The sequence below is a fragment of the Notechis scutatus genome, chromosome 3 (assembly GCF_049901735.1).
Source record: "Notechis scutatus isolate UNSWTSFEM ecotype Mainland chromosome 3, rNotScu1.2, whole genome shotgun sequence".
Taxonomy (NCBI): domain Eukaryota; kingdom Metazoa; phylum Chordata; class Lepidosauria; order Squamata; family Elapidae; genus Notechis; species Notechis scutatus.
The window spans coordinates 116,391,896-116,407,992 of record NC_142011.1 but is presented as its reverse complement, the minus strand read 5'-3'; the positions used below and the strand labels follow the sequence as shown (position 1 = coordinate 116,407,992).

The following is a 16,097-nucleotide window of genomic DNA, read 5'->3' as shown; positions in this document are numbered from 1 at the left end:
TATATGACTAATGGACTGTTTATAATGACTATGCTATAATTCTTAAATGGAATAAACTATATTTTTGATAGCACAAGCGTATCTGTATTTTTACTGCGTGTTAACTAGAAAACTTATCTCACACATTTACCTGTCTTCCTATCTGACTTTGCTGCACATTCTGTTTAGTTTGTTTTCCTTAACACCCGTTGGGGAATCCAGGCTTAACAATTCTTGCCTCCCTATAACATTTACTTTTGAAAATTTAATTCTAACATTTTAATTTTTATATAAAACTTTTTTCAGGAGCCCTGATGGCATAATGTTAGAATGCAATATTGCAGGCTAACTATAACCTCAGTCAGGAATTCAATCCTGACCAGCTCAAGGTTGACTCTACCTTCCATCCTTCCAAGGTCGATAAAATGAGGACTCGGATTGTTGGGGAAATGTGCTGACTCTGTAAACCGCTTAGAGAGGGCTATAAAGCACTGTGGAGCAGTATATAAGCCTGCTCTTGCTGTATATATATATTTTCTATTCTATTGTACACTGCCCAGAGTTCCTCTTCGAGGGAGAATTCAGAAATGTGATAGACAGACAGCTTTGCTTTACAGACCTGCAAAGGTCATAAATGTGAAGTTTGGTCACAAACTTACTATTTCATCACCATCATAAAAGCAAAAGATTGCTACAGTAAACAGTCGCATAAACAAGCACGACCTGTACTGTAACAATCTTCATTTTAGAAAAGGCATTTCTTTAATGTGTGAAACAAAATAAATATCTCTTTCAACTTCTTTATGTACTTTACATTAAAGTAAAGTCTGTTGATTTCTGCCAAATCTTCTAAGCATTTTTTCATCTTTAGTTAATTTGTTAGCTTGTACAGTGTTTATTTTATACTCTCTCTCCTTTACGTATTTTTTTTTATATGAACAAAAAGTTGTCAAAACTTGTTAAGAAGATTTCAGTTCTAAGCTTATGAAGCAACATGTCCCACTGACCTATATTTGACTGGCCGACCTGAGTATGCTGTAAGGGATATTAAAGATGCACTATAAAGTGTAGAATTGAGATTCCATTAGAAGAGCAATACAGAAGAGTGGTAAACTTGCTCCTCTAAAATTAGAGTTCTTTGTACTTATAAAGATTAGGTTGTCCTTGGAATTTTATGGCAGGTTCAAAGAAGAACAAATCCATGACATTTTAAAAGGACAATACTAAACTCGTTCTACTTATCCTAAAGAAAGGTTTTTCCTCCGTAAAGCAGTTGAGCTGAATGACTTCATGTCCCCCAACTACGCCAGACTGTACCTTGGAACCAGATTCTGGGTTGCCCCGATGAAGATCCTCCTCGTGCCAGGCCAGTGTGGTCCTGCAACAGGGAAAACAAGTAAAGTGGCAATATAGGAATTCTCAGATAAATGAGACAAGTTTCTGTTCATTCTCAAAACAAATGAGAGACAAATCACTGTTGACTTTGCTTGTCAGAACATCTCAAAAGGTGATCAAGTGAGCCCAGGACACTGCAATTGTCATAAATATGAAACAGTTGCCCAGCATCTGAATTTTGATCATGTGGTCATGGGGATGCTGCAACAGTCATAAGTGTGAAAAATAGTCTGAAGTCACTTTTTTCAGTGCTGTTGTAACTTAAAACGGTCACTAAATGAACTAAATGTATGTCGAGGACTACCTGTATTTAGCATACCATTCTATTTGATTCCAAAATTGACTGAATGTGGCTGAATATTTATTGCAGGGGGCAGACAGATCTTGTAACTGAAATTTTTTCTCTTTAATCTAGAACAGCAATAAACTTCTATATGAATACAGGTAGTCCTCTACTTACAACCACAATGGAGTCTGCCCATTACAGTCACAAATTGTGATGGCAATTAAGCGAGGTACCCATGTAATTGCCTCACTTAATGACCCTCATTCCTACTCCATGTTAAGTGACCATGTGGGTCGTTAAACAGAGCATGTGGTGCCTCAAAGGTGGAGGAGATCCTGGGAGACCTAGTACTAACCCAACCCCTTACTAAAGCACCTCCCCAGCTCACACGCGGTTTGCCCTGGTCCTCACAAGACCTCCCCCCCCTCTCTCTGCACTGCTTCCAACCCCTCAAGGTCCCCACAAGCCTTGGGCCTGCTTTTCCATCCTACTGGATCGCCATAGACCTTGGGGCTGCTTTCCCATTCCACTGAGCCCCACACCCTCCTTTCCACCCCCAGACACCCTTAGTCACTTACCTTTTACTGTAGATCTCCTTCTGAACCATATGGCCTTCCCACACCGTGGGTTTGCATAGGGAAAGGACAGCAGGCTGCTCTGCCCCTCAGCCTCGAGAGGCTGCGTGGCACCATCCTAGAAGTGGATGCCATTTTGGACCGGTCACAATTCATGGCAGCCAGTCCCAAATTGGCGCCACTTCTAGGATGAAGCCACGAGGCTTCCACTCTGTAGGAAAGCCACGCAGTCCAGCAGCTGCTTCCAGAAGGAAATCTGCAGTAAAAGGTAAGCAACTGTGACCGATTGGTGACCGGGGGGTTGGGGGTTGGGAATAGGGTGTGGCACCCAGCAAGGTGGGAAGAAAGTCCAAAGCCTAGGGTGACCCAGTGGTGGGGGGTGAGGGAAACATAGGTGGGGGGATTTCTGAAGCATTCCTGAAGTTGTTCGTAAGGGCTGGTGGATTGCCAAGCAGCAGTTGTAACTTCAAAATCAGGTCTTGGGAGGTCCATCATAACTTTGAACAGCTGCTAACCAACTGTTGGTAAGTTGAGCACTACCTGTAGGAGCAGAAGAACATCACTTTAATTGGGAAAAAAAACTGAACAAAGAAAATGAACTATAATTACTTCCTTGGGCATCTGAGCAAATGATCTCTGTTACTGATGAGAACATCATAGAAGAAAGTAGTTATGGGCAGGCACTCCATCTCTTTCACTGAGATGTAGTTCTAGACTTACAACCATTCTTTTAGTTTGAACAGTTTGAAATTAGAGCGGAACTGAAAAAAAGTGATTTATGACTGTTTTTCACGCTTATGACTATTCCAGCGTCCAGTCAACGTGATTGGAATTCAGTTGTTTGGTAACTGAATGTATTTTTGACAGTTGCAATATCCCGGGGTCATGTGATCACTTCTTGCAACCTTCTGACAAGCAAAGTCAGTGGGGGAAGCCAGATTCACTTAACAACCATATTACTAAATTAACAACTGCAGCGATTCGCTTAACAACTGTGGCAAGAAAGGTGTAAAATGGGGCAAAACTCACTTGACTGTCTTGCTTAGCAATGGAAATTTGGGGCTCAATTGTGGTTTTAAGTCGAGGACCACCTGCACCTAGCAGCTGACATAAAGGGGCTTGCATTAACAAGCCTACCTCTTGGAGAGTGAAGTCACTGGGCTTGGGATAAGCGTCTCTGTTGGCACACATCTAACCCCAGCAGATTGAAGGTCCTGCATAAGAACAGAAAATAAACTCAAGCTTGTTTATTTGTGAGGCTATTGTCCTACTTTTTATTCACAACCCAAGACGGTTCTCCTCCAATTTTCCCCTCAATTATCCTGTGAAGTAGGTTGGACTGAGAGAGAATGACTGCCCTACAGTTGCCCAACCCATCATCAAGATTACTATATTACCCTGGTTCTCCTGATAATTCGTTCATCTGGAAAAATATTAGGATACTATTTTAGGGCTCCTATAAGCAGAATGTTATGTGGGAATATTCTCTCTTAAGGATATCTCCATTATTTTCTATAGGCTGTTCTTACTTTTATTCTATAAATAAGGTAGAGGGGAGAGCCAGCTTGGTATAATAGTTAAGGCTCCAGGCTAGAAACTCAGTGTTGTGGTTGGTCGACTGTAGTTTGGAGATGGCAGTCAAATCAGAGGAGATGAGTGGGAGGGGGGGGGGGCTGGGTTATTTTATTTATTTATTTATTTATTTATTTATTTATTTATTTATTTATTTATTTTGTCAATCGCTTACAAGATAACAGGTATAAGTATAAACATAGTTATTGTTAGGGATAACATTGGTTACCTAACTTATTTGGCTAAAATAATATATAAACTATGTTAGTGAGTTTAAGTGTATGTATCACTTTAAACTGTAAACCAAGTTTTTGGGTGCGGTTGTAAAATCACCATAAGAGGGAGCAAGAGAGCTCACTGTTTGCCCTGGCTTATACTGGAATGCTGACAATGATAGATTGATGGTGATAACTGCGTGTTTACTGAGAGAAGAAAAGGGGTTTGATTTTTCTTCATATCTCTGACTGCAAAAAGAGATATATCACTGGACTGATTGATTGAAAGTTGAATGCACTCTTTTTCGACACTGGACTTTGCAAACTGAATAAACCCCGGACTGACTGAACTTAGTGTATGACATATGGACCGTTTGACTATGCTATAACTCTTGCTGGAATAAAAACTATTTAACTTGCACAGTGTATCTGTCTTACTGAGTGTAAGCTACTACAACGTTTTGTCTCACATATCTGCCTGTCTGCTAGACTGCCGTTGCACGTTCTGCTAGGGTGTATATCCCTAACAGTTATGAATACATGAAATGGATACATATAAGAAAAATAAAAAGAAACAATAGGACAGGGACGGTAGACATGTTGGTGCGCTTATGCACGCCCCCTCTTAGGAAAGGGGTGAAGTCAATAGTAGACAGTCTAAGGTTAAAGTGTTTGGGGAAGAAACCACAGAGTCAGGTAGAGTATTCCAAACATTGACCACTCTGTTGCTGAAGTCGTATTTCCTGCAATCAAGTTTGGTGTGGTTTACCTTGAGTTTGTATCTATTGTGTGCTCTTGTATTGTTATGGTTGAAGCTGAAGTAGTCATTGACAGGTAGAACATTGCAATGTATGATTTTATATACTATACTTAGAGCGGACTGAAGGCGGCGTGGTTCTAGGTTTTCTAGGTCTAGAATTTCGAGTCTGGTGGCATAAGGTATTCTGCAACGAGTAGAGGAGTGGAGAACTCTTCTTGTGAAATATTTCTGGACTTTCTCAACTGTGCTAATATCAGATATTATCAGAGCCAGTAGAAGGCTCTGAGGAACAGGAGGTCTCAAAGCCAGATGCAGAGTAGAGCCCATGTATTCACGCTCAGGTGGAGAGACAGCTGTTCTGGGGGCCTGAGATGAGTGAGGGGGAAGAACAGCTGGGCCCTGTCCTAGATGCGCATATGTGCAGAGAAGTGCGGAGAGGAGAGCAATGCAGGACTGAGGGCCAGCTATTTAGGAAAAGAAGGAGACATTAACAAGCCCTTCCCTGGCTGAAATATAAGTAAGATGGGTGTGGGAGGTCTGGGTGTCGGAGACACCCATTCATGCTTCAGAAGAGTTCCCTCTGGCGGATTCTTCGCCAGGATTTCCTTGCCACTAACCAGGTCAGTCAGGACTCTTTGTGTTGGAACTGAAGTGCTATTTGAGGCTCCCTGAGGGGAACTCAGAGACTGCTACACTTGTGAATTACCTATGGATGTGTAACCTGGAGCTTTGTCAATGAATGCCACGAATTCCTGCTTTTCTAAATAAAAAGGGGTTTTTCCTCATGAGGAGGCTGTTGATTTGGGGCTTGTGAAGGCTTGGTCAGAACACTGGGAGACCAGGAATGCTAGTCCCACCTTAGGCACAAAACAGCTGGCTCATCTTGGTCTAGTCACTTTCTCTTAGTCCCAAGAAGCAGGAAATTGCAAACCACCTCTGAAAAACCTTGCCAAGAAAACTGCAGGGACTTACAGTACAATCTAGCTGAATTCAGTAAAACCTACTACCAGGCAATTGTGCATACGATGACACTTGTACTAAAAGTTATTTGAAAGTGCTAGACTTGCAAAGAGAATAAGCCACGGCTGTAATGGAGCCAGCCCATTTTGATCATAAGTAGTAACAGCTGTAAAATAGATTGGTCATGTAACTACTCCAGTTTTAAGTTCTTTATTTGTGGCAGTTTTTAAGTGAACCACCATGGTCAGTAAGTGAAATCCATAATGTTACATTGATTAATCGTTCTCATTGTCAGAAAACTCCCCCGTATTTTAGGTTGGATCTTTCTCTGATGGGCTTCCATTCATTGCTTCTTCTCCTGCTGTAGGTGCTACGGAGAACAAATCAATGCCTCTTCTTGTGACAGCCCTTCTAATACTGGAAGACAGCTATCATGCCACCCCTAAGCCTTCTCTTTGTAAGGCTATACATACTTAGCTCCCTTTATCCTCCAGACGCTTTATCATCTTTGTTGCTCTTCTCTGCACTCTTTCTAGGGCTTCAGCATGTTTTTCTACTGTGGTGACTAGAATTGGATGCAATATTCCAAGTGTGTCTCCCAAGTGTACTATCACTTCCTGTAATCTTGATACTATCCTTCAGTTGATGCAGCACAGGACTGCATTGGCTTTTTTGGCAGCTGCAGCAGCACACAGCTGACTGACACTAAAGTGACTGACTGACACAAGGTATCCACATTCCTCTCACAATTACTACCATGTTTCCACATAAATATGACCTTACCCAGGGGTGTCAAACTGGCGGTCCATGGGCCAGATGCAGTACGTGCAGGCCATGCCCACCCCAGCTCTGAGAAGGGAAAAAATATCACGAAATGTCACATGATAGCAATGTGACACCGCGGGTTTGACACCCATGACCTATCCCGAAAAGAAGCCTTATCCCGATTTTCATGCCTGCACCTAATATAAGCCCTACCCCAAAAATAAGCCTTAGCTAAGCCCCACACACCATCTGGTTGTATGAGGTGAGGCGAGGTGAGGTGCAGACGAAAAAATCAAGTTAGGGAAGGGAGGTGGAGGGGGGGGTGGAGCTGCCCCATGTGCCCCGCACTTGCGGCCGCTCGCAAGCAAAATGTCACAAGACTCATCTCACTGGTGCTGCTGCTTGCCTGCGTAACAGCACAATGCATCATGCAGCCTCCTGCCGTGAATGGCAGTACTGGTGCGACAAGCCACACAGTGTCCTGTGCCGCGAATAGCAGCAATGGTGCAGCAAGCCACGCGGTGTCTTACTGCAAGTAATCATAGAAGAAACTGGGTAGTGGCACAATAGGTTTCGGGGCATGGGGCCAAAAAGAAAATAAGACTAGGTCTTATTTTTGGGGAAACACAGTACTGTTAAGCCAGATCCAACTATTCCATACCTGCTTTTTCCTGACGAAATGCAGGACCTTACTTTTCTCACCACTTTGAACAGTCATGAAGCAACCAATCATTAAGTCAAGGACTAGCTGTAATGGGAATTGCACTACTCTTATTGGTATTATGATGATGATTGTGATTATTATTCTGTTGCTTTGCATGTACACTGGGAGCTTCTGTACTGGAGACAAATTCTTTGTGTGTCATACTTGGCCAAATAAAGTTATTCTATCCTATCCTATCCTATCCCATCCCATCCCATCCCATCCCAACCCATCCCATCCATCCCATCCCATAAAATGAAGTAGGTCAAACAAATATAATCAAATGAAATTAACATTCTAATGCTCTTTCTTTTGAACATTGTTTTGAACTGTGATTGAGTTGCTCCACTCAGGTGGAGATAGTAGGTGATTTTGGCATTGAAAACTAGAAATCTTTCTTTCTCAATAGGAAAAGGGGAGACCATGCAGATCCATTGGGAGAATTGGAAGAGCTGAATTAACATGCTATTTTTCCTAGTATTTCACATTTTTATCCACTGTAAAAGATTTCTGCTTGCATTTATTGACACACCCGAACAAACAATCAAAATTATGGTGGAATGAGTTCCCAGTTGGTGAACAGCAAGTATGGGATAATAATAATAATAATAATAATAATAATAATAATAATAATAATAATAATAATAATAATAATAAGTCCTGAGCTATGGTTTGTTTTACTGGTTTATTAGGTAAGTCTAATGATTGGGTTCACATATAACATTAAGTAATAACTTGTAATTTACAAGCCAGAATTCTTGAGATTATCCAACATAAATTAGTCATGCTTCTGTGAACCCAGAGTGTAATGATGATACAGTTTATAATAGCCATGGTGATTGCCCTGCAGCCTCCAAAAAGAGAGGGAAAGCACTCACCATTCTTGCACGCTTTTTGGAGGCTTAGAAGCTGCACAACAGTACACCGCCTTCTCATGCAGCCCCAGGCATATCATCAAAAATGACATTGCACATCATTTGTGACACATATGTCATATGACTTAACCAGTTTATAATAATAGGACTGATAGTAGTAGGACTAGTAAATAGTAATAGGACTGATAGTATGTCAAAGAGTACCGTTTCTGGAAATGCAGCTTCCCCAGCATGACCCAAACCAGAAGTGCGAGAAGGGTGTTGCCACTGAGTGGTTCCTGTGGGCACATGCCAGTAATAAGTACCAGAAGAGTCATGGATTTTCCTCCATCCTGAAGGAAGGTCGATCTCTCCTTCTGTATTTTGGTCATTCCACAAGTTATCTAAAAAGAAAAGATACACTGATGATAAAAATGGAAGTTTAATTTTGAAACATTGGGATAATACCGGTATTAAAAAGAAAGGTAAATCAAAATGTTACTCAGTTTATTTTTATTTATTTTTTTGAGCTGTGGAAATTTATTCTGTGATTAGTTTATCATTTCAGCTGAATCAATGTCTATAGTTTCTTCCCCTAACAAGCTGAAGCTAAAAATTACTACTCATGATTATATCACAGAAACTGAAAACCAGTTGGAAGCCACTTTAAATGCTACAATACACAAACCAGAAATGTTGTTTATCATTATCTCCAATCTTCCCAGCCCTACCCAAAGATCATCCAAAACATACAGCTGGTTTTACATCAAGACATCCATGGTTAATCTTTTAAAATGCTCAGAAATGCCTGCAAGCACAGTTCACACTGCCAAGGAAGCACAGGAGGTGGCAATCAAATTTCCCATTTGTGATTGCTATGATTTGAGAAGGAGGTTCAACTGAGGGTATATAGCTTCTGAACAAGAAGGTCTGTTCAATAGGTGGGAATAACTCATTTGAATTCATTTTTCCATTTTAACAGAAGCCACAGAAAAGCAAGCCAATAAAGTTAAAATTCAAGTAATTCAACCTGAAAATAAATATAGAAATGGAGTCTGAGCTTTAGAATGTCAATTTTGCATTTCATGCATATATCCCAGTCATTTATTTTTTTATTTCATTTTATGTTTCTTTCAGGATCAACTCACAAACTTGGCTTCTCTTTCCCATTCATTCATATTCAACCTTTCCAGAAAACCTGGAAACTCTACACACAGAACCTCACCACAGCTCTCTCTCTCTCTCTCTCTCTCTCTCTCTCTCTCTCTCTCTCTCTCTCTCCCTCCCTCCCTCCCTCCCTCCCTCCCTCTCTCTCTCTTCAGACCACGTGATAGTGAAGGGCTGCCCTTCAGCCATTCACTGTCCATTCTTTTTAAGACCCAGAGGCATTCAAGGAGACTAACTCTTAGCTTTGAAGCAGACTGGTTAGGCAATTTTATTTCACAAATGTCATCAAGACAGTGTAGTAGCTATAACCCAACAAACACTTGGTTTGCAATAAGATGCAATCCAATCATTCCATTGGCTACATACAGTCAGGATGGTGGGTTGTTTTTTTACAGGCTTCCCAGCTGCTACATGGGCTGGAAGGTTGCCACTTTCCTTCTACTTCTCTCACTTTTTCCCCCCAAACCAAAATAAAAATATCAAGAGAAACTCCACAGTGGAAAATTTCCAAAAACCCTAAAAATCATAGCTTTCATAAGAACCTGCTAGTATTTATATCTTTTTCCTTTCTCAAAAAATGGATACAATGGCCCCAAAGATAAAAGCAAAGCTAAATAAGTAACCTGGTATTTCCTCAGCAGATTGTCAAAACAGGACAACTGTAGCTTGCAAAAATATGCAGGTCATAGGCTCTTTATTATCCTATTGATTCTCGTGTATCTGGATGCCATGTCACTTGCAAACAAGTTTATAAAATTTTCTACATTACTAAGCTGTATTTAATTTAATTGGGTCTTGCCATCTTTATCATAACTTAATCTGCTATTAAAGTAACAGCTCAGCACTAACATACAAATTACAATCACTTGCAGTCAGATTTGCTAATGTGAACGCATATGCAAACACACACACACACACACACACACAAGCTTAGTTTATCTGTCCAAGTTGTTAGCAAGATAATAAAGATTTGCTGCCTGCATTTACAAATGATTACTACATAAGGGGCATTTTAAATTATTGTATATGTAATTATTGATATGACTACATTGTGGACAACTCCACTCACTCACAGGACTCCAGCAGAGATTGTTCAGTGTCAATTTTGGGGATACACCTTGACCTGTGGAGACGATCACAGCCTCCAACTAGCAACTGTTTTATCTGCATCAGCCCCAAATAGACTCCATATAAATGGACCTATCTGTGTAATATGATGTTCTGAAAAAGATAGATAGAATTCTTTATTGGACAAGTGTGATTGGACCCACAAGGAATTTGTCTCCGGTGCATAAGCTCTCAATGTATATACAAACAACAAAGTGAAAGGTTATATATCATTGATCATATTGCAATAATTAATTATAAGATGCAACAAGAAGTGATCATCATAGATACCAATAGGAGAAGGTAGTAGGCAAGATAAGAAGATAAGAAAGATGAGAAGAAATTCCAGAAAAGCCTGAGTTAAAAAGCAGAATTTTTCAATTAATCAGTTATGCAAGCAGAGAGAAATCTAACTTCTAGGGTGATCAACAAAACTTAATTAATAATTTAATGATTGACTCCCAAATGAATCCCAATGACGAATTCAAAAATGTTAGGTGTCCAATGAGAATTTGTCAAAAACACAAATATGCTGACCTCTCAGGAATAATACACAGCTTGTTTTTTCATTGAAAAAGGTTTGTTTGTTTATTTACTTATTAAGAAAATGTATATGACCACCCAGTTCACTCACAGTGACATGGGCAGCTTAAAGAAATAAAACTCCAAATACAAAACCCAATGAACTCTTACCCCCTTCCCAAACCACTGCCTGAGGGCTATAATGAAGTCCATGTGACATCATTTCACAAAGGTTCCGGGAGACGTTCAGGAAAGTAAAGGCCAGTGATCTTAACCTCTGTTGTAGGCAAATTGGTGGAAATAGTCATCAAAGGAAAAGAAACTTTGTAAGATAGTCCTTGACTTACAACAGTTCATTTAATGACCATTCAAAGTTACAACAACATGGAAAAAAGCAACTTATAACCATTTTTCAACTTATGATTGTTGTAGCATCCCCATGGTCACATGATCAAAATCCAGATGCTTGGCAATTGACTCAAACTTACGACGGTCTCAGTGTCCCAAGATCATGTGATCAGCTTTTGCAACCTTCTGACAAGCAAAGTCAATGGGGAAACCAGATTCATTTAACAACTTAACAACTGCAGTGATTCACTTAACAACTGTGGCAAGAAAGGTCATAAAATGGGGCAAAATTCACTTAATAAGTGTCTCGTTTAACAACAGAAATGTTGGGCTTAATCATAAATCAAGGACTACCTGCACATAATGAAAGAAGAAATCAGCATGAATTCTGTAAAACTTGTAAATCTAAATCCTGTCTCTTCTCTACAACTTAAGAATTTTTTGAAGTGTGAGCCTTTCTTGGGTGGAGGTAGCCCCATTAACACTGTAAAATCGGATTTTAAAAACTATGTTGTCCATCAGCAAAGGCTCTTGAATGAATTTAGCAATTGTGGGAGATCTGTCCTTTTATGAGTGCTAATTGGTTAAAAAGAGAAAGCCAAACATAAGAATCGGCAATTTTCTCAACAGATCTGTCTTGAGCCCAGTGTTTTTAAATGTGTTCATAAGCAACCTTGACTTAAGGAGCCAGTGTGGCATAGTGGTAAAGGGCTGGATTGGGTGCAGAGAGACTGGGGTTCTAGTCTTCCTTCAGCCCAGAAGGCAGCTAGGTGATCTTGGGCCAGTTACTCCCTCTCAGCCTTAATCAACATCAGGCTTTGCAGCAAGCTGGCTGAAAAGCAAAACTCTTCATCACATCTTGCCCTGATACTTTCACTGTGTGAAGTAGGTGAATGTTGTGCAAAACAGGCGGACTCTGAAATTAAGCAGGATCTTTAGCTAAGAAAACAACAACTGAGGGATCACAAGATCAAAGGTGTATAAAGTCGTGCAAGACAAGGACAAAGTAGATGGAGAAACTACTCAGAAGATTAGGATTGGGATTTATCCAATGAAGGTGATTGGAAGTAATATTTAAAGACAAAGGAAAACTCTCACATTGTACAAGAGTTAACACTGACTGGATTATATATAGTAGATTAACCAATCAATTATTTATATCAAACACCAGAGTATCCTATTTATGGAGATATATTTAATTCTATACTGATATTTTATGGAAAGATGGAATTGGAAATAAGTAACCAACTTCAACATTGCTCATAAGACAAATTCAACAAAGACTCAATCCCGATACTTGAAGAGGATTGATCAGATAGCAATAGCAGTAGCATTTAGACTTATATACCGCTTCACAGTGCTTTACAGCCATCTCTAAGCAGTTCACAAAGTCAACATATTGCCCGCATGAAAGCATACAGACTTTTCTTGTTGATCCATCCCAACCCCCCTTGTCCAGTCCAACGCCATCCAATGAGGTGGTGTCTAGGTGTTTTGGGAATGTCTGATGTTCGGAGCAATCAACATTCCTTTCCCATTTTCTCTGGCAGCTTGGTTCCTTGAAGGTTGGTACAACCAGGTTCAAAGCATCCCTTGTCTTCCTCAACTGTCATTTCCCCCCTCCCTATTTCCCATCACATACTAAGAGATTTACTATCCATTTGTTTATCCCACCATGCTCCCTCCCCCCCTAGGCCTTTGATGGTAGGATGCCAGCGAGACGCCAAGACAAAGATGACAGACTTCACACTGGCATTCTGCTTCTCTTAAAGATCTATCACAAGAGACCTAAGCTTAATTGCATAGCTGAGTCCAGGCACATCTAGAAAGCTTACCTTAAATTATGTTGAATTTTCTGGAAAAGTTAGGTAAAAAAGTTTATACTCATAATAATATTTTTTTTTAGTTTGCTTTTTTTCATTTCATGTTTTACATAAATGTTTTCAGTCAATTTTTTCCTAAATAGGTAGATAATTGTAAACCATGTGGTCATTTTAAAAATAGAGAATATTGCATGATATAATGATTAATAATTCAAAAGCTACTTTCAGCATGAGAGTATCAGAGAACTCTTAATAGATTTCACTGAAATCTTCAGAACCAAAGCTAGCAGTATGTTTGTATTGTAAGTATTCTTAAAAATGTACAATCTGTATTTTGTACTGTACTCCACATAATGTTCTATAAGTATTTGTCCACTGATTAAGTTAATAGAGTACATGTCATACAAATTTAGGCACTGAGCACAACCCCATTCCAAAACTGTTTCTAGATCACGGGTGTCAAAGGTGACGTATTGCAACTTTTTTGCCTTTGCAGAGCCAGGGTGGGCATGGCCTGCATGTGACATATCTGGCCCACAGGCAACCACTTTGACACCCCCTGTTCTACATCTTTCAATGTGAATTATCAGCAGATAACCAGAACATGCAAAGACAAAGTCAGGAAAACAAAGGCTCAGAATGAACTAAGACTTGATACAAAAGTCAAAGATAATAAAAAAAAGTTTCTTCCAATGTATTAATAACAAGAAAAAAGTCAAGGAAACAATAGGTCCACTAAAGAGAGAAGATGGCAAGGAAGTAACAGGCAGTAGGGAAAAAAGCAGAGCTGCGTAACTCATTCTTTGCATCAGTCTTTGCGCAAAAAGAAATTATAGCCCAAGATATCAAAAACAACTACTGTAAAAGACAAACCAGAAATAAAAATTAAATAAGCAAGAAAATGGTAAGAGAACACCTATCTGACCTTGATGAATATAAATCACCAGAACCTGACAGATTACATCCCAGAGTTTTGAAGGAGCTGGCAGATGTCACCTCAGAACCATTGTACAACATCTTTCAAAAATCCTGCAGCAGGATTGGAAAAGGGCTAATGTGGTTCCCATCTTCAAGAAAGGAAAAAACAGACCCAGGAAACTACTGACCAATCAGTCTAACCTCAATACCTGAGGAGATCCTGGAAAAAATAATCAAAAACAGATATGCGAACAATTAGAAGCAAATAAAGTTATAACTAGCACAGGTTTGTTAAAAACCAATCATGTCAAACCAATCTTATTACATTCTTTGATAAAGGGACTAAATTAGTCAACCAACGAAATGCTGTGGACATAGTATACTTAGATTTCAGTAAGGCATTTGACAAGTAGACCACAACCAACTTCTTGGTAAGCTGGAAAAACGTGGAATAGGCAATATCACCACAAGATGGATTTGTAGCTGGCTGACAAACTGTACTCAACCAGTAGTCCTTAATGGTACAACATCCACATGGAGAGAAATAAGTAGTGAGGTACCACAAGGCTCCATCTTAGGCCCAGTACTCTTCAATATCTTCACAAATAGTTTAAATGAGGGTAATAGAAAGGGAACCACTCGAATTTGCAGATGACACTAAACTGAATAGCCAACACCCTAGAAGACAAACTCGGGATTCAAAAAGATCTTGACAAACTTGAACAATAAGCCATCTCCAACAAAATGAATTTTAATGTGGAGAAAAGAAAAGTTTTACATTTATGCAGGAAAAATCAAACCTATAAGTAAAGATTAGGTGAGACCAGGCTCAAAAACAGTAACTGTGAGAGGGACCTTGGAGTCTTAGTGGATGATCAGTTGGATATGACCCAAAATGTGCAGCAGCAGCCAAAAAAAGCTAATACAATCCTAGGTTGTATAAAGAGAAGCATAGAATTAAGATCATGTGAAGTATTAGTGCCGCTTTATAAAACCCTAGTAAGACCACACCTGGAACACTGCAACCAATTTTGATCACCATACTACAAAAAGGATGTTGAGACTTTAGAAAAAGTTCAGAGAACAGCAACTAAGATGATCAAAGGCCTGGAGACTAAACCATATGAAAAATGGCTGCAGATTTTGGGTCTGGCTAGTTTAAAGAAAAGAAGAATTAGGGGTGACATGATAGCAGTATTCCAGTATTTGAGGGGCTACCAGAAAGAACAGGGGGTCAATTTATTTTCCAAAGCACCAGAGGGCAGGACAAGAAATAATGGTTGGAAACTGATCAAAGAGAGAAGCTACCTGGAATTTAAGGAGAACCTTCCTAACGGTAAGGACAATTAACCAGTGGAAGAGCTTTCCTTCAGAAATCATGCGTGCTCCATCACTGGAGGTTTTTAAGAAGAGACTGGACAGTCACTTGTCTGAGATTGTATAGGTTCTCGTGCTTGAGCAGGGTGCTGGACTAGAAGACCTCCAAGGTCCCTCCCAGCTCTATTCTATTCTAATTCTGATTAGAGTAGGGCTGTCAAACTCCCGGCTCATGGGCCTGATGCATCACATGCTAAAAAAAAGTCCTAATACGTCATGTGATGCCACCGTGACGCCATGAATTTGACACCCCTGAATTACAGGAATTACATGTAAATGGCAATTCAGGCATTTCACAATCGATTGAAACATCTAATACAAACAGAAATGATAGACTGGTGATTTACAATCATTTATCTATTGTCTGAAATTATGACAATGCTGAAAAAAATGAGTTATGTCCAGTCCTCCCACTTATGACCATTGCAGCATCCCTGCAGCTACGTGATCAAAATTTGGATGCATGGCAGGGTATTTATGAGAGTTACAATGTGCCAGGGTCATATGATGTCATTTGCCATCTTTCCAGGGGGCTTCTGACAAACAAAATAAGTGAGGGGAGCCAGATTAGTTTAATGACCATGTGATTCACTTAATAGCCATGGCAGAAGAGGTTGTAAATCATGCACAACTTATTTAACAATCACATCACTTTAGCAATAGAAGTTCCAGTCCCAACTGTGGTTGTAAATTGAGGACTACCTATACATGCAGCGATCCAAAATTCTAGAGATGGGATAGAGAACAGTCTCATTCAGAGTGAGCCTGCTA

The 16,097-nt window shown here is 39.8% G+C and overlaps 1 protein-coding gene across 1 annotated transcript in view; it reads right to left on the bottom strand.

Annotated features, from left to right (window-relative positions):
- Positions 1-16,097, bottom strand: part of APBB3 (amyloid beta precursor protein binding family B member 3) — a 56,486-nt gene that overhangs the window by 23,562 nt on the left and 16,827 nt on the right. Inside the window, exons 2-4 of the mRNA XM_087961021.1 lie at positions 8,290-8,468; positions 3,373-3,449; positions 1,297-1,357 (exon numbers count right to left, since the gene is read on the bottom strand). Coding sequence (XP_087817147.1) covers positions 1,297-1,357; positions 3,373-3,449; positions 8,290-8,468 — 317 coding nt within the window. The remainder of the gene's footprint in view (positions 1-1,296; positions 1,358-3,372; positions 3,450-8,289; positions 8,469-16,097) is intronic.